The 20,376-nt window shown below is 40.9% G+C and overlaps 3 protein-coding genes across 4 annotated transcripts; 2 read left to right on the forward strand and 1 right to left on the reverse strand.

Annotated features, from left to right (window-relative positions):
- The first annotated feature begins 785 nt into the window (after nt 1–785).
- LOC148421013 (volume-regulated anion channel subunit LRRC8C) lies at nt 786–6,085 on the forward strand. 2 transcript variants are annotated; one of them, XM_088419354.1, is made up of 3 exons: nt 786–879; nt 1,704–1,862; nt 3,005–6,085. In XM_088419354.1, the coding sequence occupies exons 2-3, from the start codon at nt 1,722–1,724 to the stop codon at nt 5,291–5,293; spliced, it is 2,430 nt and encodes an 809-aa protein (XP_088275480.1). In that variant the 5' UTR covers nt 786–879; nt 1,704–1,721; the 3' UTR covers nt 5,294–6,085. The 2 variants fall into 2 exon arrangements, with proteins under 2 accessions (XP_088275480.1, XP_088275481.1); XM_088419355.1 differs by lacking the exon at nt 786–879 and adding an exon at nt 1,062–1,148.
- Nucleotides 6,086–8,998: 2,913 nt separating this feature from the next.
- On the forward strand, nt 8,999–11,443 carry cdkn2d (cyclin-dependent kinase inhibitor 2D (p19, inhibits CDK4)). Its single transcript, XM_088419357.1, has 3 exons — nt 8,999–9,190; nt 9,463–9,614; nt 10,519–11,443. The coding sequence occupies exons 2-3, from the start codon at nt 9,480–9,482 to the stop codon at nt 10,870–10,872; spliced, it is 489 nt and encodes a 162-aa protein (XP_088275483.1). The 5' UTR covers nt 8,999–9,190; nt 9,463–9,479; the 3' UTR covers nt 10,873–11,443.
- A 479-nt stretch (nt 11,444–11,922) lies between these two features.
- Nucleotides 11,923–18,012, reverse strand: ap1m2 (adaptor related protein complex 1 subunit mu 2). Its single transcript, XM_088419356.1, has 12 exons — nt 17,825–18,012; nt 16,529–16,685; nt 16,349–16,416; nt 16,109–16,239; nt 15,887–16,034; nt 14,572–14,698; nt 14,355–14,497; nt 13,666–13,737; nt 13,402–13,560; nt 13,169–13,294; nt 12,989–13,064; nt 11,923–12,129 (listed from the first exon to the last, which is right to left on the reverse strand). The coding sequence occupies exons 1-12, from the start codon at nt 17,864–17,866 to the stop codon at nt 12,104–12,106; spliced, it is 1,275 nt and encodes a 424-aa protein (XP_088275482.1). The 5' UTR covers nt 17,867–18,012; the 3' UTR covers nt 11,923–12,103.
- Nucleotides 18,013–20,376: the final 2,364 nt, after the last annotated feature.

The raw sequence follows: 20,376 nt of genomic DNA on the forward strand, positions 1-20,376 counted from the left end.
ACAAACAAATGAACAAAAACTTATGAAAGCCAACAGAGGGAGACAAACTACCGCCTGTCTTTATTCTGTCCAAGCAAATGGAGCGTTCTATGTATGCATTTGATCCTTGGATGCGTTGTTGACTGCAAAATCTAAAGAAATTCACTTTTATTTCTTGTTTTACGGTAGGTGTTCAGTTAATGATGCTCTTTATACAAATACATACAATTATTCTTGGTTGTAAACGTCATAATCCAATCAACTATAAAGATAACTTGGTTATAATTAACATTTAAGTCGTGGTAATGAGCCACCCATCCATTTTCGGAGCTGCTTATCACTAAATCGTAATACCATGAAAATTAAACCCTAACATCACTAGAAGCAAATTTAAGAAAACGGCGTATTGTGCAATATTTGGCCACCTACTTGGTAGCAGTATTTTGTCATTGATATGGGACAACGTCAACCGTCTGTTAGGGTCCCCATGACATCGGGGGCCCGGGTAATTATATTGCATTGTTGATAACCATTCGGACAAGGCAACCAACAGACAATATATTCTTACAGAAAACCTCCAAATTCCAATCAAGTGGACAGAGCCAAGATTTGAACCTCAGAATTCAAAAGGTTCATAAATGCCAAACATTGTTTCCACGCTACCAATTGACTAACAGACTGTACAATACTCAAAAGGCTGTTTAATCTTCTATCAAAAAATCGGACTTATTTTGAAATAAAAGGGCCGGATATTTTTTAAATGATTTTATTTTGAAGTTTTAGTCCGGATACGCAACTTTTATCATGTAACTTGACACCGGTGCGCACCTCTTCTGGATCCATGAAAACTGCCTCCCGAAATCTACCTGATACCATTGCGGGTCCTGTCGGCCGCGCAAGGTAAGTCCTACTATTATTAGATAAAGATGAGTCTTGATTTTTATTTTTGTCCTTGAGTGGTAAAAATGAATTTCAAAAACAATTCACAGTGAGAAAATGACAGTTTGTCAGGTCGAAATACTTCGAGGAGATGGTGATTTCGCAAGCCTTTTTTTTTTTTTTTTGTAGTCGCGCACCTGAGACAGACGCCAACAAACAAATCCTGCTTATTCAATGTGAAACTCCTCTCTCAGCATGCCAAGTCACCGCAGCACAACTTGTCCAGAAATGTGTGTGAAAAAGTAAAGTCAAATGATAAAACTTAAACTTATGACCTATGGCTGAGACATTGTTGTCAAACTGGTTGATCCACTAGGATTACTAGACCCGATACTGGCTCCTGGCTTCATATGCACCAACCACATGTGTTATTAGTTCGGCGGCAATAATAATTTTAATCTTAATGCTTGGCTCTTGAAACATTTAATAACTTTACGGGCTATGTTTGAAGTCACACTCATCTATCATAGAGGTTTTATAAGAGTTCTATCCAAATAAATGAAGTCACATAAACAAATGTCCAATCCTCAAAGGACATCTAGACAGTCAATGGACAGGTCACTAGTCAGTATTAGGGCGCACACAAAAATTGACTGGTCCCCAGTCTAAATCAGGACACATTTGCAACGTTGTATGACTTCGGGGCCATGAAATTTTGGGGTGAGGGACAGTTCAAGCAGTTCCCTAAATCCTGCACCCACGTTTAACCTACAAAAGGATGATGAGTCAGTGTGACCCACAGGTCACTGAAACACAACGTTTCTTGCTCTTTTCTACCCCTTCAGTGTGGATCAACAGTCAGGATGATCCCAGTGGGAGAATTCCGAAACATCGGCATCGAACAGAACTCCAAATACCGGGTGCTTAAGCCATGGTGGGATGTTTTTTCCGAGTACCTGTGTGTCGCCATGCTTATGATTGGAGTCTTTGGATGCACGCTGCAGGTGAGCCCCACTGAAAGTGTGACAAACGTCTCAACTGACAGGCAGATGTGGTGCATTTCATCAATAAGCATCATTTCAGTCTTTTCAAATTCTGACATAAAACATTATATTCGTAGAGACATGTTCATAATTTTCAACTACAGTATGTTGTTTATTGTCTTTTCCTTCTCACCTGACTGTAAATAAATGTATAACAGGTATAAATAGCAGTTGAAGTGGATCTCCTGCAGGATGTCCAATAGCTGGATTCTTTTCTTAAATACACTCTTGGAATGGAATGGAAAACAGTTTGTCATACTGTCTCCACATATACTGTAAATATACTGTAAATTGCTTAGCTTAATCTAAGTGGTGTTTTTTTTTCAGGAATGTTCAGCAATATATACACAATATTTATTGCAAAGTAAGAATCGATGAATTAGATGTAGCTCTTCCCCATTATTCGAAGTCTTTGTAGTATGAGTATTTACAGTGAGTCGTCTAAAGAAAGACACTACTTTTCCATTTGTTCAATGGAAAGTTATTTCCATTTCCAGAAATTGAGTCCTTCCCCTTTCTTTGATTTTAAAGTCATTATGTTATAAACTTTGAAAGGATTACCTGAGGCGTCAGAAATTAATGAAGTTCCTCATGGTCAAATCTATCGTATAATTCACAAATTTTTGCAGCGGTTGTGGAAAATGAAACTAGCATTGGCTAAATGGAACATTGTGCTGTCACAATTTGGCAAAATATCACGCTTACCAACCCATTCTCGGAAAAGGGTGGCGTGCCCTCTCTGGGTCTGGGATGAGGTCCTGCCCCAAGTGGAGGTGTTTAAGTATCTTGTTCGCGAGTGAGGATAGGATGGAACAGGAGATTTGCCGGCAGATCAGTGCAGCATCTGCGGTGCCGCTGATTGTGTATTGTAAACACATTTATACTGGCCTGTCTAAATGACGATCATCAAGGTGTGTATTCAATAAGTCGGTACAAAGCATTGAATATCCATGTGGAAATTATACCACCACATGCTCTCCATAGGCAATGTTATACTAGCGAAAACAGCGAAATCAATTTGGGATCTTGACATTTTCTGTTAGCCACGACTAGGCTCCTCTTTGTCACCCAATAACCCATCCATCTTCTCCAATTCTCCTCAGCTCACTCAAGACAAGATCACTTGCCTGCCGAGTCCCTTCACCAGCCCGACGCCGAGCGCCATCGACTGCAGCCACATCCGCACGTATGGCGAGAACCAGACATGGGAGAGCCTCAATTTAAAGCCGACCAGTCCCGTCATACGAGAGGTTCTCGGTCGCAAGAATAACTTGGACATTCACCAGTACGTCTTCATCAACCATTACTGCTACGAGCGCTTTGTACATTGGTATGCAAAGTACTTCCCGTACCTCGTGGTGATCCACACCATGATTTTCATGGTAACCAGCAGCTTTTGGTTCAAATTCCCTGGGACGTCCTCCAAACTTGACCTCTTTGTCACCATCCTGGGGAAATGTTTTGACTCTCCTTGGACCACCAGGGCCTTGAGTGAGGTTTCTGAGGAAAGAGGCGAGGAGAAGTTAGTCAACTGGAGAAGAAACACAGTATCCAAAGATCCCACAGAGAGACAAGCCGACGAGGAGGGCACCGTCTTGCTTCAGCGGTCCGCCTCGTGTAAGTCTAATCCAGATAAGAAAACTCAAGAGTCTCAGTCGGCTCCATCGGTGCTGGATAAAAAGGAAGGAGAGCAGGCAAAAGCTCTGTTTGAGAAGGTGAAAAAGTTCCGAACTCACGTGGAGGAGGCGGACATCTTGTACATCATGTATGTACTGCAAACGTCTCTCAAGGTCTTTAAGTTTCTTCTAATCATCATCTACACAGCAGCGCTGTCTCCAAACATTGAGATCGTGGTGCGCTGTTTGGTCCCGCCCGAGCTGACTGGTTTCGACATCTATTGCTGTAACCACAACAAAGCCCACCTGTTCTCCAAGCTGGCCTATTGCTACATTTGCTTTGTGGCCGTCTACGGGATTCTGTGCATCTACACGCTGTATTGGCAGTTCCACCGGCCTTTGAGGGTCTACTCCTTTGAGCACGTCAGGCTGGAGACGGGCATCAACGACATACCAGATGTGAAAAACGATTTTGCCTTCCTGCTCCACCTGGTGGACCAATACGATGACCTCTACGCCAAACGTTTCGCTTTCTTTCTGTCCGAAGTGAGCGAGAGCCGACTCCATCAGCTCAACCTCAACTACGAGTGGACCGCCAAGAAGCTGCGCGCCCGTCTGGCTAAGAATGCCAATGACCGACAGGAGCTACACCTGGTTCTGCTGGCGGGACTTCCCGACACAGTCTATGAGCTGGCTGAGATCCAGTCGCTGAAACTGGAGCAGGTTAAAAATGTCTCCATCTCACCCAATGTGGCTAAGCTGGAAAAACTTCAGGATCTGTCGCTGATTTACTGCCAGGCCAAGGTTCAGCTGCCGGCCTTAAACCATCTCAAAGAACAACTGAAGCTCCTGCGGCTGTGCTTTGAAAATCCAGATGAGATTCCTGAATGGATGTACCACCTACAAAGGCTCGAGGAGCTGCATCTGAATGGTCCGCTATCCAACGAGGTGGCCCGAAGTGCCAGCCTGGACTCCCTTCGAGATCTGGCGGCCCTGAGAGTCCTCAGCCTGCGCTCCAATCTGACGAAACTCCCGACCAGCATCTGCGACGTGGCGCAGCAGCTGCAGCGTTTGAGCATCTACAACGAAGGCACCAAGATTCAAGCCTACAGCGGTCTGAAGAAGCTGACCAACCTGGTCTCACTGGAGTTGGTAGGCTGCGAGTTGGAGCGCATCCCCAGCGCTGTCTTCAGCCTGAGCAATCTGCAGGAGTTGGACCTGAAGGAAAACAAGCTGACCACCGTGGAAGAGATACTGAGCCTTCAGCACTGCCAGCGACTGGTGACGTTGCGCCTTTGGCACAACAAAATCACCTACATCCCCGATCACATCAGCAAGCTGCACACGCTGGAGACTCTGGACATCAGTTGGAATAAGTTACGAAAGCTGTCAACGCGATTGTTCTACTGCACCAAGCTGAGACACTTGGACGTCTCGCACAACCAGCTCAACGCCATCCCTCCTGAGGTGGGCATCCTGCAGGGCCTCCAGTTCTTCTCTGCTGCTTTCAACTCCTTAGAGACACTACCTGACGAGTTGTTCTCCTGTAAAAGACTGAAGACTTTGATTCTCGCAAACAACTGCTTGTCCTACCTGAGCTCCAGGGTGGCCAACCTGGCCCAACTAATTAGACTGGAGCTCAAAGGGAACCGCCTTGACGCTCTTCCTGCAGAGGTGGCGGACTGTCCCCTGTTGACAACCAGCGGGCTCGTAGTGGAGGAAAACCTGCTTGAGTTGTTGCCGGGACATGTGCGTACAAGATTGACGAGTAGTTGAATTGAAGGCCCGTCTTTGTGCCATCTGTGATGGACTTACACAATGGGTATATGCCCAATTATTACATTTAGAGTCAAGTTTGGGCAGCAAAACTGGTTGGACTGGTTGAGTGGAAGACTGGTTAGCACGTCCGCCTCACACGCAGAGGTCGTGAATGCGGTTCCAGTGTGGAGTTTGAATGTTCTCCCCGTGCCCGCATGGGTTTTCTCCGGGTACTCTGGTTTCCTCCCACGTTCCCAAAAACGTGCGTGGTAGGTATATTGGACAATCCAAATTGCCCTTAGGTGTGTTTGTGAGTGTGAATGGTCGTTGGTCTCTGTGTGCCTTTAGATTAGCTCGCAACCTGTTCAGGGTCTCCGCTGTCTCCTACCCAAAGACAGCTGAGATTGCCTCCAGCACGCCTGCGACCCTAGTGAGGATAAACAGCTGAGAAAATGCATGGATGGGTTAAGGTTTAGGTTCTTTGTACATATGATTTTTCTTTGCTTTTAAGTGGACAACTTCTGATTTCACTGCACTTACTGAATATTTCAGGAACACTTGATGTTGAAACTAAGTTTTTTCACGTTGCTTTTTTTAACCTGGTAATATGATTACTTAATTTCAGGGAAATAATTTCCATATTTTCAATACATTGCAATGGTGGTTGGGGTGACGAGATCTATGCAGTAAAAATGTGTCAATGAAAAATGAAGGGAAGGGATCAAGCTTCTTAAAAATGTTTTGATGCATTTATTTTTATATGTGACCACTTTTTAATATTTATGTAATATAAATATAAATTATTTTGTATGCAGTGTGTTCATATGTCAATATTAGCAGAGGAGGACAAAGTATCACTAAGCTTTCAACAGCTAACACCTCACCCGCGCCCTTGTCCCTTTCAAAAGAGGAGGAAACCTATGTCTTCAACTTATGTTATAATTTGGTTATTTCTAATGTGATTAGATAAAATGTAATCATGTCTTTTCAAAGAGTGTAACTCTCTCTACATGTATTTAAATGTAAAATGACCAGAGGTTTGTGATTGCTTAAACTTTCAAATTCAGACACAAATGTTGCCTCCATTTTTATACACAACAGAAACACAGGTCACTGTTTATTTTGTGCCCTTTTTTGCCACAGCTAAGCAATTTTTTAACAGTGTTGTGGAGTCTTTTGACTTGTTTCCCACAGTGTCACATTGCTGCCTTTCAGATGGCAAACAAGCGGAGGGAGACAGTGAAGAGAGCTTTTCTTTGTACGGTATAATATGTGCTCTGTTTAACCGCACAGAGGAAGAAACGTGAATTCATACATTTAAAACAAGTCAATAGGTGTCAGAAAGATGGAGTGAAACATTAATGGTCCCATTTAAAAAAAAACATACCTTTACATATTACTGTGTAAAGTATTCTGACACTGATACTTGTTTATTTGATGAGGAAAAGGCAGTCAAACATAGTTGCAAGTTTGCAGGTGATGTGATGCAAATGGAGTTTATGGCCAGTGCTGATTCTCAAGTCCAGTCCCCAGTTGAGCTTTTCTGCAACATTGCAGTTCAATATGAAAAGTAAAATAAGAAATATTCAAAAAGACATTCAACAATATAATAATGCATTCATACGATATAAATGCTCCTATCACAACGATGCAGTATTATTTAAACTAAAAAAAATAAATATACATGACGCAATAATTAATTGATCCATATTATTTTTGTAATGAATCTGCACTCATTTACACACACATAGGTGAGTATGCATGTGCAGTGTCAGTGATGGTACCTGACTGGATTTTTATGCATTATTTTTCAAAGTTTGTCTTTATCGTGACTACCGCAGCAGCATTTTTTATTGAGTGGACAAAGAACTTTCATAACGCTGTAATGTTTAACACAAATAATGTGTTTCCACATACACAAGAAACCACTTACACACACTGCTATCTGCGTTACTAGTGTTTTCATTTAGTACCAGCATTATACTGTGCTTTACAGTAAGCTTTTTCAGGCCAGGCTGCAGAACACTCATGTTGTGACATGTATGCCTCAACCAGGTCAATCTTCAAAAATGCCTCAGCAGGAATACACAACAGCAACATGCCATGTACAGGAATGCTAGAAATATGAATGTTTTTGTTTACTGCAGCGTACTGTGGAAATAGAAATACAGACTTAAGGTGTGACTAAAATTTTCCTGTGCTTGCTTTCATTGTCATCCAAGGTTCTGAGACCCAAAAAAAAAAACATGATTTCGTGGAGCGAGACAACATGAAGAAGCATGTTGTGTGGGAAGGTGAGGCCCCCCCTTCACCTTCCCACACAACATGGGGGGGGGACGGGGGGCGCACATTTTATGTAGCCCATGATGTGCTAATTTGACTTAAATTTCTGGCTAAAATACCAAACTTGACTTGTCGTCAACTTTTACAAATTTGGGGGAAAAAACAAAACAAAACAAAACAAAAAAACAAGCATTTTCTTATTCCCAATCTCTCTTTTGAACAGTTTCTGCAGACCTCTGATTTCCAAACTGTGACGAACACACTTAAAATGTATTTGAGTTCACAGTCATAGTGGCCCTTTGACAGAAACCATAACTACAATGTGGCCCACATTCAAACGGAGTTTGACACCCCTGCCCTAACCTGAACCAAAATCCAAAAACCTAGGACTTGAGGTTTGGACTTGTGGGGTCCACTAAAATGGTCCTAACAAATACAAGAGGTTTCCAGAGAGACAGCAAAACCTGGAATTTGGTCCCCTCCACGTAGCAAAAACCAATGCCATACACACACATACATGCAGGAACAATTGTTGGAAATAGTCTGATGTATTTGTGCTTGAGTTGTCTATTTTTTTTTTTTCCATATAAATATTTGTGTGTGCTGCTAATGTTTTGCAGTAATGGCCCAGCCAGTCCCTGGCTCCCTCAAAGTGGACCCAAAAAAGTAAAATTAATCTATGCTACGTTTGTGGTGGAGAACAATTGTTTTACTGCAAGAAATTATAAATGAAACGTTTGTGTGTCTGTGTGTGTGCGTGCGTGCGTGTCAAATCTATAAATTGTATCAGTTTTGCTGCACAAAAGACACAACACGCCACACACAAATCGTAACATTTTGGATTAATTTCGCAGAATGTGGGTGACGTTATTATCCCAAAAAATTATAATATGTAATCTCTAAGGAACCGTATACTGTAGCAAAGGAGAAACGGCAAAAACGTTTCATGTAGTGTCAAATTAGAGTAGATGGATAGGTGAAATCTAGATGACTTCAAAGATTATCTATAATAAATGCAAAAAACGTAACAACACAAAGGAATTCTTTTCCGGCTAAAATGAAGCAGAAACGTGCTCCAAATTACTACATATTTCCTCCTTTGTTTAACGTGAGGATAGGAGCCAACTTCACGCAGAGCTATGGCTTTCAGTTTTTATGGTCTTCTGAGTTTGCAACATACATATGGAAAATTCCATTAACGCATCGTGATTTTTTAATTGGTGGAATTTAGCGTTGAAAAACAACGTTCCAGGCGCGTCTCGTTGTCAGAAAGGGAAGACGTTCTTCCACAAACATTAAACGTATACGAATTTTTTCAGCATGCGTTCTGATTGGCCAAATTTCACTGTCGCCACGGTGATAGTGTAGTAACGGCGTCAGGACTCCGCCTCTTTACCATATATGACCAGACCCCACCCTCTTGGCGAGCCGCGATTGGCCGACTGCGCTCCTCTTCAATGTTTGTAAATTGTACACTCGCGTTGCGGCTGTGTAGTACACAACGCTTAAATGTATTATTCTAAAAGTTTATCAATCTTTACTGTTCGCACTGCGTTAAAATAACAGCCGTCTTTGAGGACATACAACGAAAGGAGTTCGGCGACGTCAGCAACCCGAGAAGATTTCACCAAGGTACGCCGTAGACGCTGTTTTCGCCGGTTTCCTTTATGTTAGCTGTTAGCCTGCAAGCTAATCGCCCTCAATAGATTGCGTTGACGTCCGGCGGCTTTCGGTTGCTCGATACGGACGAACCGAGCCGACCGAACGTTGACCTCATTCTAAACACAGTGAACATAAAGTTAACCGAGTTCCGCCTCCGTCAGCTTGTGGTTCGCTTTTTTGGAGGGGTGGGGGGGGTCTGAGACGTGTCTCATTTTCTCCTTTCCCAAATGCCTGACGTGAAGACGAATCTGAGGCCGACATGGTTCAGATGCACGACGCCCACGGGTTGACGGGAGCGGCGGCTCGGGGCAACCTCAGCGAAGTACGCAGGATCCTGGAGGAATGCAGGCTGCATCCCGATACTGTCAACGAGTTCGGCAGGACGGCGCTGCAGGTGAATCTACGAGCACGTTACTCTGATTTTTACGGAGATGCGTTGGAACTGTTTTCAAACTTTTTCTTTATCGTTTGTTCTAACTTACGTAATTTACCAGCTCGCTATGTTTCACCCCCATTTAAAAGTGTCCCGTCGCCACATCGCGGTTCGGTTTTAGCGACGTAACTCTATCGCGGATTTTCAATACTTTTTCTTTTGCAGTTTTCTTTCTCATTTTTTTCTTGCAATTCACTTTGTTTTACGCCAGACTAGTCAAAAATGTCAATTTTAATTCATAAAAAGGTCATAATGTATTACATTCATTTATGACCATATCTGTTGCAGGGTTACCTCACTATTTTTAGGACCCGTACAGCGACTATCATAAGGTCCCTCTTGTTTTTCGCTGAATTAGTATTTTTTTCCCCCTCAGAAGTCAGACCAGACAAAATAACTTACAAGGCATTCTATTATACAACATGTACCACTGACTTGTGACTAAAGGTTTCACCAAATCACAATAATTTCATGGCAAAAGGAGGAGTAATTTAACACAGGACTAAAAACATCACTGTACACAAGCATTATTTGTAGATGCTAACACAGCTAGCCGCTAATTAAACGCAGCAACAGCAAAGACCATTTATTACCTTTTTTCCCTCTTCTTTACGATTCTTAACGATTTTGTGTTGTTGGTGTCCGTGGTACCAGTTTGTGATGGCAATATGAACACGGCAAACAAGCGCGACGCAAGTCGACTTGCACCACTACTCCACTGGGAACAACTTCAAAATAAAAGTGTACCAAGGCACTGACAACTGTACATTGTATTTAAGGAGGTTCATTTTGAAGTTGGCCTTTTCATGCTGCGCATGAGCAAATGTTGCCACAAAGAAAGCCTGAACTGAGTGTTATTTTGCAGGTGATGATGATGGGCAACTCCAAGTTAGCCCGCCTGCTCCTGGAAAAAGGAGCTGATCCCAACGTGCAGGACGCGGGCGGGACCGCTCCGATCCACGACGCCGCCCGCACGGGCTTCGTAGACACGCTGCAGGTCCTGGTAGAGCACGGTGCCTCGGTGAACGTGGCGGACCACGGCGGGGCCCTGCCCATCCACTTGGCTATTCGGGAGGGCCACCGCCACGCCGTGGAGTTCCTGGCGCCGCTCTCCGACCTGGGCCGAGCCAACGCCCGCGGCCAGACGGCCGTGGACGTGGCCCGGGCGTCCCGGCAGCCCGACATGATCCACCTGCTGTTGGCGCACATCCGTGCCTAGTCTCAGCCGCGCGCGTTCTCCCATTCAAACCTGTTGACTTGAATTCATTGTTTTGTTTTGTTTTTGTTTTTTTTTTCTTAGCTTGATATTCATACATGATGGCACTTATGTGGTCATGGCAGCTACTTTTCAGTTGGTTCTTTTGCACAGTGCAATGTAGGCACCTTATTTGCTAATACATATTTATCAATTGATATTTGAATGGGAGTGCACATTAGTTTGATCCCCTCCCAGTGTTTTTGTTCACTTGTAACAGTTGTCTGTCTTGTTTTTTAATGTTATGAAACTTGAAGTGGTGCAAAATGAATTTAACCTTGTTACTTTTTGCATGAAATTAGGTTAGTGAAGTTATAATTATTTATTGTTTATTGTTGTTGATATAGCAGTGACTATTTGATTTTTCGGGGGAGGAAATGTTATTTATACTAAGAATACTTTTTTAATATTTGAAAGAATTCAGTTTATATGAAAGCACAAAATAAACTTGAAGTTAATATGTTGTGGCTACAAATACTGTGTGTGTTTTACTTCATTATATAGTAAGGCATTAAAATAACATACATATACCATACATGTTCTTTTTTTATTTCAAGACAGAAATTACACAAACTTTTTTTTTTCTACTAGACAGGGAAAAAAACGTTACTAGGGAAATTCGTTAAAAAAAAAGTTAGTTTCTATGATATCTCAAACTTGGCCATATTCCTATATACAGAAAACTTATTTGTGGTGGTAAAAATGTGTAATATCTGTAAAATCATAGCAATCAATATTTTTGCAACACAAATTGTACACATTTTGGTTCATTTGAAGTAGATGAGGGGCCTGGATTAACTGAATGACCCAAAATGATCTATAACTGCTAAAACAGTAGAAGCACAAACAAAAAACATTTCAGCACAAAAGAAGCAAGACTATTTGTCCTATTTTTTGCGTGGGATACGGGACCTGCTTCTTGAAGGTACGTCACAGGCAAAAAAATGTATAGTACAGAGAAATGTTATCTCAGACCAGCAGTTCATGGGGAAACGCTACTGATTAACACTGGAATCATTTGAATGAAAATGTTTTATTTGTTTAAGAAGCTGTCAACATTCAAAATGCTAAAAATCCATTTCCTTACATTGCAATAATCAACATTAGAGACATTAAATAGTTGAGATGAAATTATAAAGGCAGTCTCTCAGTCAACTAGTTAAAGGGATCATTAAACGCACTTCTTCCTCAGATTTTACAAATTGGTCCGCAGCTGGTAATCTAAAACAACAACAAAAAGATTATTCAGTTGATTATCTCTTTTTTTTTGGAGGGGGGGGGGGTCATCAACATGGGTAGCTCACAAGCAGCCCATAAACCTGTTTATAATAGCTTACCAATGGACATTGCAATTGTCTCGGATTGTTTCATCAGTGATCATTTGAAAATGTACAAAATTGTCAGAGATGAATCCATAATGATCTGTTTCTGGCTAACAGTCAGAAATCCTATACATTCTTCTCATGTATTAATTGGTGTTAATTTGTTACTGTTTAAGTTTATATGAATGTAAATAATGATTATTTTTGCTATAGATTGTACTAAACAGTTAATAATTTGGTCACTGGCTTAGTCTGTAATTGTAACGTAATAGCAAATGTTTGATCAGGGACAAACGATAACCTGTCTGCTTTTATGGAGAACAACAGAAACTGGAGAGTATTTATTTTGTGAGGTTGCATTAAAATGATTTGTACAATTTGAAGGCAAATAATTACTCTTTTAATTACAGAATAATTATAGGAATGCTGAATCATTTGTCAAAAACAACTGTTGATGCGATACATTTTGACACCCCCGCCGCTAGCGCTTTTTGCTGATCAGTAGCCCTTTGTTTCCAAGAGATCGGTGACCCCTGATCTCACACGTTAAGGCTTTTACCGTAGTAAATAATCAAGTGTGATTTTCAAACACTGTAAATTCGGTACGCCAGTTAAATTCATATCAGTTCACAGTATTATCTTTTTTTAATTCTCTATATTATCCTGCGTGTTTAGGAAATAGAGCGGCCAGAGAAGCATAGTTGATTGCATGGGTGAATCGACCGATGGCAAGAATAAATAAATAAAACGTTTTTTACCTCCACTTTGCGTAATGTAACGGACCCACGGCAGCGCTTGGTAACCACTTTTTTCTATGATCTTCATGTATCGCACCTGTTAAAAACATTCGAGTCAAAAACAGCGTTCGGGCGGCGACCGCACATTTAATGGTGGATTTTGGACTTCAACAAGCCAGACAGAAGCCAGAAGATTGGTACCTGTATTCCAGACACTGTAAAGTAAGGGATTTCAAATTTGACAGTGATGGGAGGTTTGCCCTCCAGCTCGTCGTTCTCCACACTGGGTAAACCAAAGTGAGCCCTCATTAGAAACTCTTTGCCTCCCTAAATGAATGGACAGAGCTTTGGTTAGAAGCAAATGAAAAATCAAAATAATATCAACAGAAAGAAACAAGACACAAAGAAAAAGTCAGGTCAAAGACAAGGCTTACTGGGAAAGACTTGATGGTCCACACCACCAGGTTCTTCTCCGGTACATATTTGGCATGACCCGTACTGGTTTTGAATTTGGGCGAATCGGCATCACTGGGGACCGGAACCCGCACTTCCACATTGTTTGCAACAGATTGTTTTTTAAACTGGCCCTTTGCCTAGGGTGTGACAAAATAACATCACCATATGCGCAAAAACGCAAGCTTTTCGCCGCAAGTTCAGCAAACTTGTATCGTGACTTGAAACGACTGAGGCCTCCCTACCTTCACCATAATTTCCACTCTGCTGTGAGAGAATTTCTCTATAATGGATTCGATCCAGATCAGCGGTTTCACCTATGACAGATGATGACAACTTTACACATCGAGCGTGGTTGAAGCCATGAAGCCTTCAACACGTGATGTCACTTTCAGTCAACAGAAAGTTAGAAAAAACAAAAGTGTTTTCAAAAATATTAATCGTATGTGAAAATAATTTAGTCCACAAATTCAATTTGTTCAATCCCAGACATAATTTTACGTTTTTAAGCATCCAGACATTCAAACCCAGGTACTAACTGATTTTTTTTTTCCAGATATTTTTAAGTGTTAGGCTAAGAGAGAGCCTAAAAATGGCCGGTACGAAAAGAGTTAACGATACACAAATATGAACTTTTTACAGCTAAAAACAGCTAAATAAGCACTCTATCCCTTTAAGTGTCACAATTTTATAATCAGTACCTATTGTAAACACGTCTCCTCAAGCATTCTGCCACTTTTGCAAAATCTCGATTTGGCTCTTTTTCAAACCGTTGAATTTTAAACTAACAAATGAATTTGAATGTATTGAAATTAAATGTCCATCCCAAGATGACAGTTACATCCTTTCACCTGTTGGGTGAAAGTGTCTCTAAAATTGAAACACAACGATGTCGGACCGTGTTGCGTACTCTGGGGTTGAGAAAGGGACTAACGTGGGTATTGATGCGGTAGGACATGAGCTCCGACTCCCCATCCGGAGGAATGAAGGAGATGGTGCGGTCGTTCTCGAAGCGTGACAGACGTACACACTGGTGGAACTTCACATCTTCCATCACAACCGTCTTGCCCTTGTCACCTAAACAGACGGCAAAACCGGCAAATGAGTCACCGCGGTGGATTCGCGGAGGCGTTTGCGCCGTGCGTGCGTACGTCCGGTGAGCGCAAAGAGCACTCTGTCGTTGAGACCCAGCCGCAGTTCGGGCATCCCTGACAGCATGGTCTTGAGTTTGATGCTGCCCACGATGTCGCTGCTCATCACGCTGCCGTTTGCGTTCACCTGAAGAAATAAAGTTGAAAAACAAATTGTACATAAGTCCTATACAAACTTTGTTAAATCATAAAATCACCCTGTTAATTTGTCGAAATGTGTGTACCTTTTGTAGATATCTACTTTTAATAATAATATCAGTAAATACAGGTGTATCAATATTTTCAAACTATGGGGAAAAAAGCTCTTTGCTCTCAGTTACTCAAAAAGTGATACTCATAATACCAAGGTTAAACATGGGAACATACTTTACAGATGCCCAGTTGCTATATCATTTTTACATTGAAAGTCATTTTCTTTGTTTTTTTTTTTACATAATACAAACATTTCTTAAACTAGGGAATATGGGGGTTTGTCAGCTAGGTGTCAATAGACACCCAACATTATTGAAAAAAAGAAAAATTCTTCTGAAACATTTAAAAAAACAAAACACTGTGTGTACTACGGTATATAATATTATGAGTCTCACTTTTTGAATTGTACTCCTGAAAGAACCTACTGTGTATATGGCGGTGTCAAATATCCTAGTAAATGTTGCTTGGGGTACCCTCCATCTGTTCCCACCTGGCAGTCATTTATTTGAGGTGAGTCAGCTGGCAATTGACTTAGATACAGCTTATTAATAATAGAAGAGAAAGACAGCCTAACTGCCCAACTGCCCCATTATGTCCCATATATGTGTGTGCTACTCAGCAATTAGAAGTAAAATGAACTCAAAGTAATAGCTTTAAATTTATTGGTGGACCAAAAAAAAGACCCCTTTAGAACCCAGCCTATTGATTTGGCCACTTTTGTGGACATTTGTTTTTGGTCTACATCTATCTACTGTATATCCAATTACTCATTCGAGGTACCCTACTAAGTCCTAGTGCGCCCCCTAGATGACACCGTGGCTTTTCCAAGGGTGTTTCATGTCTTTGGGTGGGATGCAATTAACATTGCTGTCGTGCTGCTCCAAAATGGAGGATGCAGAAAATCAAATGAATAGGATATTTATCATTTAGAGTATCCAGACCAAAAAAAAAAAAAAAAACATCCTAGTACGAGCAGGATATGTACAGTTGACGAAAGTTGTAACCAAATTGAACTCCTGAACCTTACAACTGCTATAGACTACCTTGCTCCTTCAAGAAAGATAAACTCACTTAAAAGTGAATTTTATGTTGTTGAATTTGACTTGTTGAAGTGGAAACTCACCAAAACATTGATGGATTCAATGACGTCGATAAAGACTTCATTCTTCTTGTACTTGATGCCCTCAGACCTCCAGGAAACCGCGTTGGTGACCGTGGTCGGCACCTTCGATTTCGCCACCTCCAGTTTGGCACCCTCCTGTGTAATGTACCTGTATAAAAAGACAAGATCAAACAATTTGTTTGTAGCACAATTGAAGTTATAGCTTCTGTGTGCATTTCTCACTCCTGTAGGATCTTGCTGTCGGTAGTCTGAGGAAATCCAAAATCCATCAGCTCGTCAAGCAGCTCGTAGACCACCACAAAGTTGTCCTGAATGCTCTCCTCCTCCAGCTCCTTGAAATACTCTGTAAACACCTGCAGTAAACACAATTTCACTGTCCTGTGTGACTTTTCTGGCAGATTTCCAGTCCGACTGAAAAAAATACCTAACAAACAAACTAATAAGGAAATACTTGCTGCTCACCTCAACAAGTTTATAGAGAAAGGAGTACACGAGTGAGGCGTTTGAGTTCTTGTTGGTCGTGGCCACCACTGCAGGGACATCAAGTCAAGGAGCTTTTAGTAGCATTGAAACAATGAAATAAATGTAGCTTTCTATATTCTAATATGTTGTTTTTATAGAATAGAAGCTGGTGAAGGATACAGTAGAGGTTGCTATGTTTGATCCACATGAAGTGAACGTTGCCGCGTGACATGACAGGACACATAAGTCCTTCCTCGTCGTGTTGCATGAGCAGAGGCATGAAGTGCTCAATCTCCGCCATGTTCACATCGCCCTTGTAGTTGCGACATATCAACACCTGACCACAAAAGCATATCACATGGTTTTATGTCAGAAAATCTTGAAAAATTTCGTCAATATGTGGTTTACCTGAAAACCAGGGAAAAAAGGGGAAAAAAATAACTTTTACATTATTGAGCGATTCCAACCATTCCAACTTTAACCTTTTCAGCTTATCCCTACCACATTTAAAAAAAAAAAAAAAAAAAAAAACTTTTTGGGGGTGAGGGTTCCCCTAATTTCCACACTTTTTGTTCCAACGCTAGATTGTTCAGCTCATCCCTACAGCAATTGCTACCCTAAAAAAAATCTGAATAAAAGCAAAAAAAAAAAAAGAAATATTTCTGCATAATTTAATTTTGTTCAATATCTTTGCACACGATTCCACGTCATCCAACTTCATTGTATTATATTCCGTGATTTCACATCATGCCACATTATGCCATAATTTTTCATTCATCATCATGTGCAAAATTCCAGAAATTGCTTTATCTAGTTAGGAGTATAACACCTTATGATTATGATTTTACTTGGCACTCCAAACTCCCTTTAGGGGTGTTTGTGTGTAGGAATGGTCGATTGTCTTCGTCTGCCCTTGGATTGGCTAGCAACCAGATCAGGTGTAGTACTACTACTACTACTACTTCTACTTATTCTACATAACTAGTACTACCCGCAGACAGCTGGAATAGGCTTTATCACGCCCGCGACTATGATAAGGACAAGCCGTTAAGAAAAAGGATGGATATTATGACAGCGTTTATGTTTTGTTTTATTCAACTACTAATTTGACTTTATATCGAAATTACATTTTGTTTCAGATTGCATGTTTGTTGAAAACGGATTTTATTTGGGGGGGGGGGCGAATAACTTCCATTAGGTGTTTGATAAATGGAAGTCTGTGAATAGGCCTCGGGTCAAGAGATGAGATAAATCTCTTGACCCGAGGCTTTTACACAGACTTCCATATCTCAACCCGAACACATAAATGAGAACGTTATTCGCCCCACAAATTAACCACCATCAGTTTTAACAGTAAAGGACATTGACAGTCTGAAACGTTTTAGACAAACTACATTTGGTCACGTTGGTGAAAAAAAAGGTCGTTTGAAGGAGTTAAATCACAGCAAAATTAATACAAAGACATATCAATCTTACCTTCCCCTTCAAATCCAGCACAAACACAGCCGAAAGAGCCATAGTTCACGAACACGCACCTAACAGTTAAAGTTTCAAACCCGAGCCCACAACTCTCATAAAATCATATAACTCTAAAAACTTCCACATGGAAGCAATTCATCAACGCTTGCCGTGGGCTCGTACAGCGACGCTTCCCCTGAACGCGTCGTGACGTCATCGTATCCAGGTGAAACATTGACTAGGCTCACCTGGGCCTTAGATGTGGGTGCACTGCTAGAATTGGCCGCACGAGAGCGCTGCGTGCACACAAATAACAAGAATAGCGTTCGACGACGTTAATATAATAAAATGTTGGTAACATTTTTCTAGCACACGCTGAGGCTGTAATCCCAAAACGGAAATGCATTTGGCCCCCTCCCGAAACCAAATGATAAAATCAAGGCCTCTTTTTAGGGCCATTATATATATATGGACATTGGATTAATGGATATTATTTTTCATGAATAATAATAATAATAATAATAATAATAATAATAATAATAATAATAATAATAACACATTTTGGCAATTGCCGTTGACTGAAAATGACAACGTACTGTCCCTCAGGTAACAACCAATCACAGATTACCTGTTTTGTGTATTTGGGCATATGATGTTCACAACCTGAGTCACGATTGGAAATTACCTTACTAATGACACTATACACTTTGTTTTTTCCTCTGTATTTTGGTGTTAAATTTTTTTTTTTCTTTTTTACTATAATCCAGGTAAACATTTCAGACGTAGAATGGATTTCATCCATGTAACTGGGACAGTGCCTTATCAGTTGTATGTGTGGTGAAGGAACAATGTCCTTTACTGTGATTACAAAAAAAAAAAAACAGGAACCTGTATTTGTCAGATGGATGCCTTTCCCACTAACTCACTCCCTGTGTCCACATGGGTTTGGCTACTTTGGCTCTTGCTCATTCGAGATAATGTATTAATGAAACGCAGATCTGGTATGTAAATAGTGGATGTGAGCGATCAGAACAGGTTATTTGAAACCACATTAAACATTCTCAATAGAATACTACAGAAAACAAAATGGTTTTCCCCAGTTAATGTAACAAAATCTCCACTTTTAACATAAAGGTAAAATTGACTAGTGGATTATATCTCATTTTAGGATAAAAATGTATGTTAAAACTGCAGGACATGATCTAATTCCTGAATTGTACAATAATATTCAGCTCTTTAACATTATGAAGGTAGGGTTACTGGTGCCTATCCCATCTGTCGTTTACCCGAATTATTATGATTTGTCGGCATGGAGGCTGTTGTCTACAGTAAATTGCAAATTTAAGAATTAGCTATGTTAAAAAAAAAAAAAAAAAAAAAAAAAAAAACAAGAACAGGAATGCTGTCCAAGGACAAATAGAAATAGCACATAGTGGAAGAGAGGTCAAAGTTGAAGTTGATTTAGTCAAAGACTCCATTGTTTGAAGTAGCTGGGGTGAGACTTGGTTAGCGTTGCGCATCATTGTGAAACCCATACTGGCGACACCTTCATCTGCACCATTGCTTCATAGAAATTTTATTTCCAAAAAGTGTGAATTAATTTTGAAAGTGACTTGAACATTCGCTAAGAATCTAAGTATCTCTATCTTTATTGCACATTTTAAAAAAACAATTCCTAAAGTTAAATATACATTTGTTGTGCTAAAAAGTTAAACATAATTGAACTGCACTACATATCACACTGGGAGAAATACCTGAGGAGCAATACATTCTCAGAGCAAAAAACAAAAAACAACCAATGATATGTTACATACTCCATTGCTTGTGATTGAACCTGATTGGTTGTCAAGCCGAAATCTATTGTGACTTTCTGATCCGAACAGTTGGCCCCATTGTTGGGAACCTGACGGGAGACAATCTTCGTCTCATTTTTACTTAACTGTTTCATCTTTGCGGACACTCCCCAGTCACACCGATGATGCGGTGGCGTGAGATGCGGCTCCTCCTACTCCTGCAGCCTGCCGGCCAATCGGTGGCGGCGACGGCATGAGGTGAGGATGAGGCGGGTGGAACAGGTGAAGCGTGAGGTGTATCTGCTTATTGTCTCATGGGAATTGCATGGCAGCCTCATTAGGATGTGCCAAAACACATGCATGTTGCATGATGCAAACATTTGACTATTTACTTCAATTATGTGTAGTGTCATTTGTGGATAACTTTCAAAAAAGCAGATTCATCATAAAAAAAAAATAAAATAAAAAAAGGTCTTATCGAATCTACTGGCATAACAATCGGTTGTGGAATGTGGATGCCTGATCTGGACTGACAACATAGCACACATGCATGTAGCAATTGCAACTGGTAGAACGTGCAACACGTGTTCTGTGTCTTACACACACATGCGCACATACTCACTCCATTACTTATGGAAACCATAAGCAAGAGGAGTGATAACCATGTGACCCTAGCAAGGCACACTTCTTGGGTTTCAAGACCACACACTATCAGTTTTAAATATTTAAATAACTAAAACCAAGACTACAATGGTCATCTGGTATACAAGGCAACCG

This window comes from Hippichthys cyanospilos, chromosome 7, assembly GCF_059441005.1.
Source record: "Hippichthys cyanospilos isolate Australia breed blue-spotted pipefish chromosome 7, RoL_Hcya_1.0, whole genome shotgun sequence".
In the NCBI taxonomy this organism is placed as follows: domain Eukaryota; kingdom Metazoa; phylum Chordata; class Actinopteri; order Syngnathiformes; family Syngnathidae; genus Hippichthys; species Hippichthys cyanospilos.

Excerpts from the sequence above, each read along its gene's own strand:
- LOC148421013 (XM_088419354.1), top strand. The coding sequence starts at position 1,722 with ATGATCCCAGTGGGAGAATTCCGAAACATCGGCATCGAACAGAACTCC. Across the intron at positions 1,863-3,004 it reads TCTTTGGATGCACGCTGCAG|CTCACTCAAGACAAGATCAC; the intron begins GTGAGCCCCACT and ends AATTCTCCTCAG.
- cdkn2d (XM_088419357.1), top strand. The coding sequence starts at position 9,480 with ATGGTTCAGATGCACGACGCCCACGGGTTGACGGGAGCGGCGGCTCGG. Across the intron at positions 9,615-10,518 it reads TCGGCAGGACGGCGCTGCAG|GTGATGATGATGGGCAACTC; the intron begins GTGAATCTACGA and ends GTTATTTTGCAG.
- ap1m2 (XM_088419356.1), bottom strand. The coding sequence starts at position 17,866 with ATGGCTCTTTCGGCTGTGTTTGTGCTGGATTTGAAGGGGAAG. Across the intron at positions 16,035-16,108 it reads GACAGCAAGATCCTACAGGA|GTACATTACACAGGAGGGTG; the intron begins GTGAGAAATGCA and ends CTTTTTATACAG. Across the intron at positions 14,498-14,571 it reads GCTCTTTGCGCTCACCGGAC|GTGACAAGGGCAAGACGGTT; the intron begins GTACGCACGCAC and ends CCGTCTGTTTAG.